Here is a 15730-nt window from a genome sequence, read left to right as displayed (position 1 = left end):
CTTTTGCATTCCTGCCCAGCTGTCCCTTCTTGATAGCTAAGCCATCGTTTGTGTCAGCATCTTAATGGGCTTTTCCACATAACAGTCTCAAAGTGACATTAATTAGAGGTACACCATACCTCTGCTACTGGCAAGAAATTAAATTTCGAAAGTCGTTGGAGTTGAATGTTGTAAGGAACCTCACAGGTTCTGAAACTTCCCCAGAAGCAAACCCAGCTTGTTTCTGCATCTGAAACCTCACTAGGAATTTGCCAGATCATGTACTGGAAGTGTACCTAGTTTATATATCAGCTCTTCCGTTGCTAAAGTGAATTTAGACTTTCCCAATATATCCACAGAAACATCTACATCTGTTGTAAGCATTGGAGCCTACATAGATGTAAGCTATCATATGCCAGGATTTAGGGAGCATCTGATGAAAGCTTTGTGATGTATACATACGTCGGGGTGGGGGGCACTTGGGGTAGATGTATATGTGCATGTGTAGCAGACAGAGGTTAACACGAGGTGTCTTCCTCCATCACTACCAACCTTATTTTTTGAGACAGGTCCCTCACTGAATCTGTAGCTCAGTGGCTAGGGAGGAGGGATGTCCCCTTTCTGTATACTTCAGCACTGGTGTTAGCACGGGCAAGCCAGTGCCCACTGTGTGTGCTGGGAACTTGACCTCATGTCTTCATTTCTGTGCAGCAAGCACTTTGCCCAATGTTTTAAGCTTCTTAAAATGAATATCAAGTTGGTTTTCATGGCCAGCTCCAGAGTCATCTATTGTTGGGTCTTCTTAGTTAATGCTCCAACTAGGTTTCTTTCCCCAGTAGCTGCCTCTCAGCTGAGTCAGGCTTTACAGTTGTGTGACCCTTGCTGGGCCTGGGTGTCTAATAAAAGTAGACATATCACAGTCATCTCCACTATTGGCAAAACAATTTGAGGTACTCCTTCCCACCCCCTTGATGATTTGGAAGTGGGGTGACGGTTGCCCGTCTGGTGCCTTCCAAGAGCTCTGGAGGGCCACCCTGGAGCTGCTTGTTGGGAGCTCTTTACTTGCCTCTTGTCTGCCCTCCACTTGCTTTCTCTGTCAAGGGCCTCTAGCATTCAGTATCGACATGGTGACTTCCATCCTTTCTTTGTCCAAGGGATGTCTAGCACGTGCCCTCCTCTGATCAGAAGAATTTGGATGTAGCCTCTGCCTGTCTTTTTCCTAATAAAAAGTTAATATCGGTTTCCTTCCCCCATGCTAAAACTTACCACACCAATCCTCACCCAGGATTACCTCCAGGCCAGTGGACAGTTTGCCTTATCTGTTGACACTATTATATAGGCAAGGATCTGGTGAGCTTGGCAGCGTGCAGCATAGGTCAGTAGTATAGTGGATGACCAAGAGGTATGTTTTGAACACTTACTGGACAAACGGATGGATGCACCAGCAAATGGAGAATACGCATATATATTCTTTCGGGGTCTAGGCAGAAAATACCCTTCTGCTCCTGGAAATGGTAATAGACTGGCCAGTTTGGTGATGTTCCAGCTGGGGAAAGGATGCCTGCCTAAGGGCTATTAGCATTATCCCCTTTCAAGTTTTTCCAGTCAAGTGGGGATAAAGGCCAGTCATGCTTTTTCTCCTCACAGCCAGTTATGAAGATAAAGGGCTCAGCACTTGCACCCTAAGCTGCCCTCCTCACAGGCCTGAGAAAGGTCAGTCATTTAGCATAGGCACAATCTGCGTAAAAGTATCCCTCCATAAGACTCACCCTCATGAACTCCATGGCTTTCTGTCGACAGTGTTGACACACAAACTGTGGCTAGACTGCCATCTCCCCAAATGTGGTGGTGACCCTCTCATTCTGGTGAGGTTCTTTGTGAACTTCGAACTTCTACTATAAATGTACACAGCTTGCATTTCCTTTAATGTGCTTATGCAATGGAGGAGATACCCAGTTGCGAAATAATGACAATAATGATACAAACAAGCCACTTGCCCCAGAAGGCACTAGAAATATCTATTAATAATAAGAAAGATGGCTTTTTAGGGCCGAGCCGAGGCAGGCTTGATTAATTTGTGTTCCGAAAGGAGAGCTAATGCTTAAGCTATAGTTTATTGAAAATTAATGAAAATGAATTTTTTTGGTGGTATCAGCTACACAAAGGGAATAAAAATTAGGATGTGAGTTTATGGTACTAAGATGGACTTTCCCTTCTGGCTGCCATTTCTCTCCCAGTTGAGCCCTATCAGTCAAGCATGTTGTAATGAATGGAGGTTTCAGTTTGAAAGTGTGACTATGCATTTGCAGGTCTTGATAAATACTCACAAGGGCTTTTATCCTTTATTTATAGATTCTTTTGATGTGTTTAGATTAGCTTAGTTAACAGTTTTAACTGAGGCTTTTTGCTTCTTGAAGCTTGGGTGCTTTTTCAAAGCTGATCTTGCATTTGTTTGAGAAACAAATGTACCTGACCTCTCCTTGCTGAAGATTCAAATCTAACTGAGGCCGGAGAGATGGCTCAGTGATTACCAACACTTGGTGCACTTGCAGGAGACCTGAGTTCAATTCCCATATGGCAGCTCACGACTATCTCTAAGTCCAGTTCCAGGGGATCTGACACTCTCTTCTAGACATGATATGTACTGCATGTTCACATACACAAAGTAAAACACAAAACTTTTAAGAAATTTTTATATCTTGGTAAAATGATTTGTAAAGATCCTTGTTGTCCATTTTGAGACTCATCTGGGAATACAATCTATTGTATAACTCATGAGATGTTGATCTAAAAGATTTTACTCCAGCCAGAGGGGAGGTGCACACAGCTTTAATGATAGCACTCAAGAGGCAAGGGGAGGTGGCTCTGTCCGCTTGGTCTATAGAAAAGGTTCCAGGACAGCCAAGCTCCACAATGAGACCCCCTCTGGGCTTTGGAATACATTCAGTGTTTCCTTTATATTGTATTAGATTCTTCTGCCTTATTGTTGTTCAACCTGCTTCTGTTTGTTGTTTTTATGTTGCACTGAAAAGTTTGTTTTGATATATTGTTCACACATTGCTCTAATTTGAATCAGTGTGAGGAAGTAAGAGCCTGGCTGGTGGGTAGGTATGCCATGAGTCGCCGCTGCTCATCGCGGGAGCTCTTTTCCTCGGGGGAGATTCAGCTTTCTTTCTTTCCGAGGTCCCTGGACTTTCGAGATAAATGATCTTGATTTTTCTGCAGTGATCACACCAAGGGAATTGCTCTTGGTCAAGATGAATCCCTAAGAATATATGCTGTGTGGGAAATGGTGGTCTGTGCTGCCTCTCGCCCTGGAAGTGTTCTTTCCCCCAGAGATTGAATTTCATTTTGTGTGAGCCAAGGGTAGAAGGAGACACGAGCAGAGTTTCTGTAGTCCCTTCAATCATAGCGGAACCTGGAGCTGCAGTAGCCTGAGAAATGCCTCCTTGTCTCCTTCCATGTACAGACCTGCTGAGTCCCCAGGTTCAGGGAACTGCAAAGTCTCATACAATGACCTGTGAACTCTGACACTCCCTCCTGACCTCTCCCTTGACCTTGAAGAGCCTCTGGAGCCCACCAAAGCCTCAGCTCTCTGCTGGAGATCATTTACCTCAGATTGCTCTGGGAAGGCTCAGAAATGCTGTGTGGATTGTAGGTTGCCCCAAGTAGCTGCACCGGATGTGCTGAGCTCTGAGGGGCTCCACCTGGGTGCCCTCCCTCCCATGTGACTTTGCCTCAGACCCAGTGGAAAGTAGAGTGTAGAGATTTTTGCATTGCTTAGCAGAAATTGCATGAGGTTTGAAAAAGTATTTGAAAACCAGAACTCACATTTCTTCTTCCTTTTTTTAATCTGAATTCTGGAACACAAATCCATAAATTTCATAAATGTTCATGTCATGCCTTGAATTGCTCATTTTATCTGCAAACTGGGTTTCAGAGTTGCCTTGTGGCTCAGTGGTGAGGTTTCTATTCAGTGGCCAACTTGAAAGGCTGGGGAGATATTTGAAAGCTACTTTGGCATTCTGCTCAGGAAGATTATTTAAATTCCATTTTCAGGTATATATGATACCTACACGAAGCCCAGAGCAAGAATGACAAATGTGTTTTATACACCTACAAATATATTTAGCTTTATTATTTTTTTTTATATTAAGAAGGGAAGAACCTATAAGTTCCAAGAACTTCAAACTAGTATTTACAGAGCTATCTAAACGTGAGTGTTAAAGGCGGCGCTCCCCGTGACCCTGTGAGTTAGATAAAAGCGCGTGCGCCGGGGAGGCTCTGACATACACTTCCGCCTCAAACGTCACAAAACTAAGAAATGCACTCGAATGTGGGAATGTGACGACTTTATCACAAGTCAATAAAAGCTTTGGACTTGTAATAGAAAAACAGTACGTTTTCCTGAAGCCTTCTACGAGAATGCCACCCTCCCCTGAGGCCTCCTGGGAAGCAAAGGCACTGGGGAGGTGTCAGGACAAGTGAAGGGAAGGAAAGATTGTTCTCTGTGTCTGCTGAGCAGTAGTCAGGGCTTTCCCTCAGTAACTTCTTTTTTTTTTTTTTCCTCAGTAACTTCTTATGAGTATTTTAAGATGGCTGCTGAAGTTGTAGTACTTCTAGCTGTTTCTGCAAGAACATGCTCTTAGGGCCGAAAGGAACCTTCTTCCAGACAGAAAAATGTATGTCAGAAAGCCAAACCTAGGTGGATCTGGACACAAGTCCAAGTTCCCGGACTCATCTCAACTCCTGGTGCCTCTGAGCGAGGGCAGCGGTTCCCCCAGAAGCAGAGTTTGAAGGACAGTGCCTCGAGTCTATAATCTTTAGCCCCTCTTCATCCTCCAGAATAATCTAACCCATGTACCAAAGCCAGAGGAGACATTCCACATGTTCTAGCCTACCCGCCTTGACCTGGGGCTTACTCCTGCAAGGGTATTTGACAGAGAAACTAACTTTACAGGAAAGCCGGGGCTGCAGGTCCACATCCTCTGTGTATGGGATTCTTCTATAGGTTTCTGTGTTTCAGAAACAGAGTATAGACTGGACTTGTAGCATAGACTGGACTTGAACTCAACGTCATCCTACCTCAGCCTCTGCAGTGCTGAGATTCCAAGTGTGAACCATCATACCTGTCTTTCAAGTCCCCCGGGCAGGCAGGTCTGCAGGCTGCAAGGTATTTTAGAGGTCTCAGTTACAAAGGCAGAGGCAGAGGTCCAGCAGGTTGGAGACTCTGCTGAATAGCAAGAGGAGGCCATATCAGTGCTCAGGACCTGCTGACTGCAGAGCCGTGGTCATTCTGCATTGCTGTCCCGCCGAAGCCCATTTCCTGAGCGGGTGGGGTAAGTACAATGGCTGCTGACCTCTCTCTGCTGGCTGTACTGCTTTAAAATGTTTTGGGTTACAATAACTGTACAGAGAGCCACCACGACACATTCATCAAGAACACTAGAAAACGGAGTGCTGACATTTCCATCCCCTGCAAATAGAGTATTTGAAGAGACAGGAGAGCATTTGGCAGAATTAAGGACCTTTCTGCCTCTGGTTTGTCGCTCAGCACAGCCTCTCTCGCTGCTCACAATGCCCTGCTTGCCTGTGGAACATCTTGCCCGAGCTGAGGAGGATACTGTTCGGACTTGCAGATTCCCTAAGAGTAGCTCTTGGGATCATGGTCACTGGGGGAGGCGGTCAAACACTGTCTCCTCCACCCACTCACCTCTGTTTGGGACCTTTCCCAGCTAATCAGGTTCGAGACCTTGATCTTAATGCAGTGGGGTTGGTTCTGGCAGGAGCACCTCTTCATCCAGTAGGCAGTGTGTAGCCTGGGTGGGAGGGGATCTCTTGACTGGACCTGGATTTGCCCAAACTCCTGAAGAGGGACCTGGGAGCCAGAAACTTCGATGCAATAGAAAAGCTTTGTGATGCATCAGGGCTCTGCCACTGCTGCCACCGGGGTATACAGATCCCGTGGGTATACTAATCCCCTGCCATCCTCTTGGTCTGTAACCTGAGTGAGTAAACTGGCTCCCTCCATTTTTTTTTTCTACTATTGTGACACAGCACTTATTCCCTTTGGGCCTGGGTAGTCAGAGAAAATTCCAGGTTTCTCATCTCACAGGTTCTGAAATGTCTGTTCTGTCAATATGAGGACATGAGAAAGAGCCTGTATACAGTTCTATCCATCTGGCATCAACATATCAATGGGGAAAAAAAAGCCCTTTATTCCCCATAAAGTTGGGAACCTTTCTTATGTCTATAAGGATGCTGCCATACAATTTACAGTTTTGTGTTACACACTTACACACACACACAATTTCAACGTCAGGGGTTGGGTGAGGGTCATACGTGCTGGAGGAAGGTAAAGAATATGCGTAACCAAACTGAATGTAGTAGCCAGCAGTGTCATTGTTCTCCGCAAAGGCGGGGCCTGAGTTCAGTGTGCTCACTGCCTAACTTGGCATCCACCACTGAGGGTATGCTTAGGAGAAGCCCTCCAAGTGTGGGAATGAACTACACATCTTCTGTATGATAGTCACACACAAACTACCTGTACCCAATTTTAGCCTGACAACTGAGCTGATGTAGTCCCAACACTTATCCATCTAATAGGCAACCCCATAGTCTCTGGTCTCACTCTCTCTGTGTAAATGCTCATTGCACTATAACCATGACTGCTCATATTTGGAGCACCTGTGGCTGCTTTGAGGATAAAGATAGAATGAGAATCATCTGGATATGGGTCCCAAAGCTGATAATCTGCCCCTGAACCTCCCAATGATTGCTGGCTCTGCCCCATGGGAAGGGATTCTGAGGTCCTCCGGTGACACAGGTCCTAGGACTGCTGTCCTCACCTCTCACCAGTTTGTCTGCACAGACTCTTTCTTACATGGTTGATACTGCCATTGTTTTATGTTAACATGATAAATCAACTTCAGGAAACTTTACTACAGGTCACTGTATGAGGTGTGCTAACTCTATTATTTAATCTCCCAAGTCCTGAAAGCATGATAATGCTATCCTCACCAAGGCCCTGAACTTGGAGGCATTCCCATGACTGGATTTGTGTGTGTGTGTGTGTTTAATTTTTAAGTAAAACAAATTGTTAGTTAAGCCACTATGTGCCCCAAATAGGGAGAACTGAATCTCAAACCACCAAGAAGCCACCTTTTACCTGGCTGAAGGATATTTCACTGACAGGCAACTGTTCGCTTGCCTAGGAATTGAAATTTATGGGCTGGTGAGATGATTCAGCGGTTAAGAGCACTGACTGCTCTTCCAAAGGTCATGAGTTCAAATCCCAGCAACCACATGGTAGCTCACAACTATCTGTAATGAGAAACAAATAAAAAAAAAAAAGAAAAAGAAAAAAAAAGAGAAAGAAAACCTATGGGCTGGAGTGAGCAGGTGCTGGAACAAGTAGCCAGAGCAAGAGGGAGAAGTGAAAGGTGGGGGGCTGGTGGGGGGCAGGGGGACTGGAATTTATAAACTGTCAGACACCTTAGCTTAAGTCTTCCTTTAATCTGTGGTCTCACATGTTTTCTGAGTCAGTATAGACATAAAGGCCCCATACTTTATGTCTGCTTCCCTATTATTATTTCTATTATTATCTGTGGTGCAAGGCCTGGCATGCCCTGGGTGCCCCTCACTTCCTAAGCCTAAGAGAGATTCTTGGAGGGGCTGTCAATGAAGAAGCTATAATCGGGGCTCATCTTGACCTCATGGTTAACATCTTTGAATGTGGTTTCTCCCATGGGTTTCTGGTTTTCTCTGCCTTGGAAGGCATTGTTGGGCTGTTAGGAGCGAATATATTAATTTTCTGGATCAAATGGTCCTCAACCCATCAGTCGGGACCCTTTAGAGAGGGTGTCAAATGACCCTTTTACAGGGGTTGCATACCAGATATATTCTGCATATCTGATATTTACATTAGAGTTCATAGCAGCAGTAAAATTACAGAAATAAAGTAGCAATGGAAACAGTCTTATGGTTGGGGATCAGCCCAACGTGAGGAACTATTTTAAGGACCACAACATTAGGAAGCCTGAGAACCACTTCTTTAGAGTGTCTGGGATAGGTTAGCTTAGAGGCAGGAGGAGCGGTCTCCCCACAGGGTGCTGCTGGTGCTGCAATGCCCTGGGCAGTGATCAGGCAGCTGGTCAGTGACTGCCCAACTCAGGAAGCCCAGAGTGGCTACAGGGAATTTCCACTGTTTCAAGAACTGGTTGGGTTTTTAATTCCATATCCCGCTTGCCCTGTTCTCAACCTTTAACAAAAGCATCAGTCATGCAGGTAGCCTGTGTGACCTAGCACTTCCTGAGAAGAGACCAGAATAATACTGAGAACACTGAAATAGGCAGGGTAATTCTTGGCATTCACACCAGCCGTGTGAGCAAATGCCGCCTGTGCTGCAGAAAGCAGAGGGAGTTGCGTGAATTGCCCAAATGTTTTACGGGGGACTCAAAAGCATGATTGTGAGGAAATCTTTGCGCAACCATTTCCTTACAGAAGGCATCCTTTCAAATGCTGTCCATAGGTCCTGCCCTTATATCCTGTCTCCATTGTGAGCTCTTATAGACGGGGGCTTCCTACGAACCTTACTTAAGTCTCTGCCACTCCTGCTTGGATGAAGACCCAATTGAAGCTCAGTTACCTATGAAGAGATCTTTCTCTGCACAAGCCTTTCAGACACACCTATGAGCAAATGAGATAAATGGGAGAGTCTCGTAGTAAGACCAACTTGGAAGGGTCTTAAGGCACACATGTCTGGTGAAGCACATATCACTCCACAGAGAAAAAGCCACTAGATAAAGAAAAACCCCATCAAAGATATTACGACATATTAAGTACAGTCCACCATATGTAGAGGCTACTTGTCAGGCTCAAAGATCATCACTTTCCCCTTACACTGTCCAGGCATCACAAGAGAAGGTCCATGACTCCCAAAGGCTCATTTCTATCCCAGAAAGCATTATGGGACTATGGGTATAAGATATGTCCCATAGATGCAGTCATGGCTGCAGTGGGCCCACCTCCATTAGGTGCTCCTTCTTAATACTGGTGACTTCTTATCCAGAACCAGTCTGTGCTTTACTGGGCAAGACAGGCAAGCAGAAGCCTTGACACTGGGCCCCCACTTCATCAGCCTCTTTCACAGTCAATGAGCCATTGGTTTGGGACTATTTCCTAGGGACAACTTTGGATATTTTAGCTTAATGGACTCTTTAATAATTTGTCATTTCACAGAAAGTGAGTATGTAATGATACATATGTGGATGGCAAGATGGCTCAGTGGGCAAAGGAACCTGCCACCAAGCCCAGGTGGGACTTCTATCTCCATGAGCCATGTGGGGGAAAGAGAGGTGATGGCTGCAGGTTGTATTTTGTGCCGCCAAACACACTCAGAGGGAAATAAATAAAATATAATCTTTTCATGGACTAAAAATGAATGAGCATAGAGGAGAATGCACCTCCTGATGTTCTAACTTGGGATGCAACTGACACGATCCTCCCCAGCCTCCATGAGGTATACAAATCCTTAAACCCTGAGAACTTTTTCTCAGGACCACAGGGTCATCATTCAGGGTTTGGCTGGGGTAATCGGAGAAGCGGGCATGTTTATTCTCAGGATTTGGGAGCTGGTGAACTTGCCCCACAAGGCAGTATTTACACCAGGGAAACGGGCAGATACTACCCTTCCCCACAGCTATTACAGGTGTCATAGTGTGGAACTGGCTATGGCTGGCCCTTTAACCTTTGGAGACGCCTTGGAACCTCCATCTCACGGCTTCTGCTTTGTCTCTAGAGGCTGCTTCCCTCTGTGATATCCTCATATGGACAAGGGAAGTGGAAAAATTGAGTATTAGTTAAATTAATGATCTTGGTCCTGGAGTGGGAATGGCCACCATCCAAGTAAAGTAACTTTAGATTTTGAAACTTCTTGATTCCCTGTTATGTTTGCCAGTCAGCTCCCTAAGGTAGATGCGAATGAGTGTTCTAGAACCTGATATGAGAAGTTACCACACTGTGGATCCGCACTGAGAACCTGGGCTTGTTCTGTATGGATGAAGAACTAAGCAGAGGTTTCAAAGGTGAGGGAGGGGACCTTGGCCTTGATTTAAGGTGCCAAGTCCTAAGTTGGCTAGGACTCTGGGCAAGCTTTGGGATACTGGAGTGGAAGGCTTTCTGTGACAGGAGACCTTTTCTCTGTCTTCTGAGTGACACTATCAAGCTCTTAAGTCCTGGTCAGTGTGAGTAGGGAAATGAATGGTCAAGTGTAACTAACGGCAATTAACTCGAGTTTATGAGTTTCATTAGGCACAGGTGGCTATCAGCCACTCTGCTCAGCAAAGAGTCCCCAGGGTGTCCAGGGCAGTGGCGAGTAGCAGCCTTTGTGCTCAGCATATGAGGTTGCATTTATAACACTGTATTCAGATATGGGACCCTAAGTGTTCCTCAGGCCCTCTTTCTCCTATGCAAAACCACTGTTTAGTGAGATCAACACTAGACACTCGCAGACATTATCCAGTTCAACATTTTCCACCCGGTATTGATGACATCCAGTTACTACAACCTATATCAAAGGTTAGGATTGGTTCCTGCTGACCTCTGTGTCTTGCTAATGAAACCACTGCATTGGCTTTACCTCCTGCCCTGGAAGGCAGAGGCTGTTTCTTCTTCACTACTTGCAAAAAGCAAACACTGTCTAATTCCACCACAGCAATCCTCTGAGTCCAGTGAGTTCTGCTACAGTGACAATGCATTACCTGGTTTCTGTTTGTCACACCACTCATAGCTCACTTCACCCACAGAATAAAGGGGACCAGCTACATAGACAAGAAAATGCAGCCTCACATCCAACCTCCAGAACATAGGGTGGGTTAGATGCTCCAAAGGGCTGTACAAGAGAAGGCTTGGCCAATCAGAAAAAGGTTGGTGAGCCATGGCCACTGTTTGAAGATGCACAGAACCAGCTCTGCCAGCCTCGCCGACAGTGAGGGCTGGGCGAGATGTGTTTTCTAACTTAGATGATCAGCAGCTGGTCATGTCCAACAAGCCCTTTTGATTTCTGGACTGTTTTGTAGTCCAAATGAACACCCAGAACAACTCATGGGTGCGGGTGCCTCCTAATCACCTACAGATCGGGCTTGTCTACAGAGGGGCTCTGCCTCTGTGTGCTTCTGAAAAAGAATGAAAACCAAAGACTGTCTATTACTGGAGACATGGTCCAGAATGCCCATCCCAATGACATCATTTATCAGTCGCTAGTGTTTCCTTTTCCCGATGCTGTCTGATTTGTTCTAATGCTGTCTTCTATAATGGGACTCCTAAGGGGCAAGTGGCCTCTTATTTAAATATTTTGAGCCAGCGTGCACATTACAATTCATCAAGACTAGAAAACATCAATCTGAAAAGATCACAAGGAAGACCCATCCGCTCCCTGAATAGACAGAGAGAGATTGAAACCCAAGGCCAGATGGGTAAATACTAACCAACAAATGAATATCAGAGGCGAGTGTGCCAGGAAGCCTGGCCTTCAACACACCTGTGACCCTTGTAACCGTGCTAGCTCTTCAGACTGCAGCCCTGACACAAAAAACACCGGCATTAGACTCCTTAGGGATGGGACATCGGGGCTGCTGGTGGGCCTGCAAGTGGAGAGCCCACAGGGAGTAAGATGCAGTGGCCATACATACCCTTCCCGATGGGCTTCTCCTTTCTCCAGCTCCTGAATAACTCCCAGCAGCACTTTGATGGTCTCCTGGCTAGAGCTGATTAAGTTCTCCATCACCTGCAGCTGGGCCTTGAGGTCTACCACCTCTGTGTGAGGCACGATTTGTTGGCGTTCTTCATCCCCTACCCCAGCTGTGGGGCTAGGCTGGTTCTGCAGGGGCTGTTCGCTACATTCTGGGGACAGGTACTGCACCGGGGTTGAGCAGGCCACAGCAGAGCCTGTGGATGCCTGCAGCCCATTGAGATGGGCGGCTCGCCTCTGCTCCTCATCTGCAGGGCAGAGAGACCATTGGCTGGCAGCAGCAGAGTTTGACAAGCCAGGCTCAGGGCCCCTGGTACTGATGGCAGGCGGATACACAGTGGCGACCTCGGTTTTAAACACCCTTCCGTGGGTGAGTGGAGCGGGCTCCTCTGAGTCCAGGGTGCCCCTGTCAAGCTTAGCTCTCCCCTGCAGCTGGTGGATGGGCTCCTCAGAGGGAGGCCGAGAGTTCAGCAAAACAGCCTCTGGGTAGCCAAGCACATCTGGAGACTTACAGAGCTCCGCACAGTTGACCCCAGAAGGCTGCTCCAGTGCGTTCACGTGCTCATTGGAATGGAAAACCAATGCGGTGGTCTTGTGAATCCTTCCTGCGCTGCAAGGCCGAGGGTCTTCCATGGGTCCCGCCTCGCTCTTCTCTTTTGAATCTGCTAGAAACCCATTGTTCTGGCTTTTGAAGGCATCTGCAGCCGGCAGGCCTTTGAGACTGCCTTTCTTGCGGTCTAGCGGGAATGTCTGGTAACACTTGCGAAGGTCTGGTGAGGTCTGCACACCGGTGCTCTTGGTGACATTGGGAATGGATCGGCGTGCGGGCACTGTCATATACTTACGATAGGCCACCCTGCAGGACACAGCCTTGGCCTCTCGCTTCTCCCCCAGAGGTCCGGAAGACAACTGTGTGTCTCTCTGCTCATTCTGGGCCTCACAGATATCCTTAAAGCGCACCTGCAGAGCTTTGTTTCGCTTTTTGATCTGCCGGTTAGGGTCGAGGGCATATCTCATCTCCAGGGCCAGGCAGGCGGCAGGCTCCACTTCCCGCTCTGGTGTCGTGAGTATGCATCTGCCGGAGTCCTTGCTGACCATGGTGCCTGCATGCAGAGACAGCAACAGAGGCATCAGTGGGTCACAAGCACACATGCAAACGAGGCCGAATGGACTTCCAGCCAAATCACAGCTGCCGGCTTCCTAATTATTTTTAAACAGGTGAGGTCGGCCTTTATGTTAAGGAAAATCAGACAGGCGGAGAGTTGCTGGCAGGCACAGCATGAACTGCTTCTCGATATTAAAGCCTGCTTACTTTTTCCATGTGGGATACACTTGGTTTTCGTTTGATAGTAATGCTTGTTTCCCCATTAGACAAACCTGTGTTACTATATTCATCAAGCAGCCCAACAACTCTGCCGCGTCAGATTTGCAAATTATCTTTTCACATGTGTGTCTCTGCTCCGTAGGCAGATGGTTTACCAAATGCAACTTATTTAGTTTAGGATTTTTACTATTTTTTTTAAAGGATGACGTGATTAATCTATTACTGGAATCTAACAGATTTAAAGACTTAATGAATATTCTAGGTCCCTGTATGTCTGAGCAGACAGACAGACAGACATAGAGGGATGCCCTTGTAGGCAGGAACTAGGGTTAGTCAACAAGGACTCTACGGGGAGTCAACCATATTCCTGCACAGGGATATCTCTGGTGATAAGTCATGGTGGGGAGTGTGGCTTCCAGAAAAGTCAGTCATGAACATTCCGTGGGTTTCCCTGAGTCTACAAAAACAGCAATACCATCTCTCTTCTATGATTTCATGGAGAATGGTATTTGGAAATTACTTTAAAAAATAAATTATTCATTCTAGAATAAAATTTTGTGTTTTGATCACAACCCCTGGGGGGGTGGCGGACAACAATGGTATTTGTTCTAGCATTTAAAAGCTGAAAGAAAATAAAATCAGGAGGCTTTTTGTTAATCATGAAGATTCATCTTGGGCTGAGCTATTAAATGCAGCTAAAGAGATGCAGGTGGCCAATGATTCTCTGGGGAATACCAGGAGGGTAAGTGCCTTCCCTTTATTAGATAAGCAGATTCGCAGCTGCTTAATGCATACGGAAGAACTTTCTTGGGAGCTGCACTTGAAGCAAGGGGATACAGGGAAGCTGGTCCTGGCAGTGCAAACTTCTGACTCCAGCTATGTGGGAAGCTGAGGCAGGAAGATCACAAGTTCAAGGCTCAGTTGGCTACTGAGTGAGTTCAAGAGCAGCCAGGACAGCTTAAGGACCCTTGTTTCAAAATGTGGTAAAATGTTTTCATATTATATATGAGGCCTTCGGTTCAATTCTGGGTTTAACAAAGCAAAAGCAAACAGAAGACAGAGCTAAATATGCTGTTTGTGAAGTAGCTTTTGCCAGACTCCTGACAGTTGAGGATAAAGTTGTCGGCTTGATGGGTGTGGGTGTATACGAGAGGTTCAGGTGTTAAAGCCCAAGTGTCCAGGGATGCAAAGTCACAGAGATGAGCCAAGGTCAATAAAAACTGGTTATCCAGCCCAGGTTCAACAGAACTCAAGCTCTGCACTGATGCAGAAGTGCTGTCCCGGTAGTGATGGTGACAGGGGTAGTAGTGTAGGCAAGAGCCTTGCCTAGAGACCTGGGGGAGACTCTTGGGATATACCATGGCAGTGGAGATATTTGCAGAGAGGCCAAATGCACATGAGGACAGAAGTTGGTGTCACCATTCCTATGGCACAGAGGTATGGTGTGCCACTTGTTCAAGCTTATACAGCAGGTGAGAAAGCCCAGGAAGGCCCTGTCTCACCAAACGCTGAGTTCACAGTGTTGCCAACAGATCTACATATCCAACATACAGATCTAATGCCTCTCCTGTCATTAACCCTTAGCCAGTATTCTAAGCCAATAAGCATAGTGGCTTGCCGAGGGAGAGGAAGAGAGAGAACCCAAGCCCATGACTTAGGGTTAGTAAATGACCTATTCCTTTTCGTCAGTGGTTTACACCTCGGCTACACTGGTCTCTGCCACCTTACAAGACCCCACAGTTGTTTACAGCACGGAAGACTCAGAGGCAAGTCCAATGACCAATTCTTTATGATAATGCTGAAAACTAATGGGTAGTTATGTCTGGGGATACCCTAAAGTCATCTCTGCATTCTCTGATTATAGACCAGGGTTACTCTGTGGCTGCTCCAGGGTTCCATCAGGCAGATGACCTGCTAATGTTCGAAGGGCTCTGTACAGTGCAGAACTCTCAGCAGCCTCAGCCAGCAGCTGTAGTCCTGGCTTCTCTGCTTCTCCCAAACAGAAGAGAAGCATGTCTTCCTCTGAGTGTGTCAACCAGCAATGTCGCCAAGTGACTTTCACCACTGTGACAATCCTGCATTAGCCTTTCCAACCATATATTTCCAAGGCAGATGCCACTGGCCCAGTTATGTCCTCAGAATCAAGGATTTTAAGTAGGTGCTGGGGATATCTGTAGGCCTCTGTAATCTGAAACTCAACCTTCGGGACAGTTTTAGAGAGGAGGAATAGGAATAGAATGGACCAGAGACATGATAACATTAATTTCAAAGCTCATATATTGGAGGAGGGGATTATGCCTAGAGGGTGGGGCAGGGAAGCCTGCCAGCACAGATAATCGCTATCTTTCGGGGACACTTATCCCAGTGGGTAAAAGGCACATACTCAGAAGAAGTTGATGTGGGCAAGAGTATTGGAAACTGGGGACTTAATAAGAAAATTAAATCCTAACCCTCATTGTTTTTTTTTTTGCGTCTGTTCTTTGGCTTTGTTGCCATCTAGGTGTGTCAGAATGTATTGTGCCATCATTCTGAAGGAGACCTTCAGACTCGGGGAGATTTGAAAGAGAGAGCATTTTTACAAAAAGCAATTTACTAGTAATTTTTCAGCCTTTTCCCTGCCAGTCCTGAAAAATGTGTGTCTGAGTAGGTTTGTCCTGCCTCACTATTCATCATCAGGA

General features: G+C 46.3%; 2 protein-coding genes across 3 annotated transcripts in view; one reads left to right on the top strand and one right to left on the bottom strand.

Annotated features, from left to right (window-relative positions):
* The window catches only part of Dock1 (dedicator of cytokinesis 1), a 502179-nt gene that overhangs the window by 236551 nt on the left and 249898 nt on the right, over nucleotides 1-15730 (top strand). The gene's annotated exons all lie outside the window — the stretch shown is intronic.
* Nucleotides 1-15730, bottom strand: part of Insyn2a (inhibitory synaptic factor 2A) — a 53255-nt gene that overhangs the window by 21305 nt on the left and 16220 nt on the right. Inside the window, exon 2 of the mRNA XM_021168434.3 lies at nucleotides 11670-12831. Within this exon, the coding sequence (XP_021024093.1) occupies nucleotides 11670-12826 (1157 nt within the window). The 5' untranslated portion in view covers nucleotides 12827-12831. The remainder of the gene's footprint in view (nucleotides 1-11669; nucleotides 12832-15730) is intronic.

Source organism: Mus caroli, unplaced genomic scaffold (genome assembly GCF_978045245.1).
Source record: "Mus caroli unplaced genomic scaffold, Mus_caroli_1 scaffold_8, whole genome shotgun sequence".
In the NCBI taxonomy this organism is placed as follows: Eukaryota; Metazoa; Chordata; class Mammalia; order Rodentia; family Muridae; genus Mus; species Mus caroli.
The sequence above is the reverse complement of the archived record's forward strand: the minus strand, read 5'-3'. Positions and strand labels throughout refer to the sequence as shown.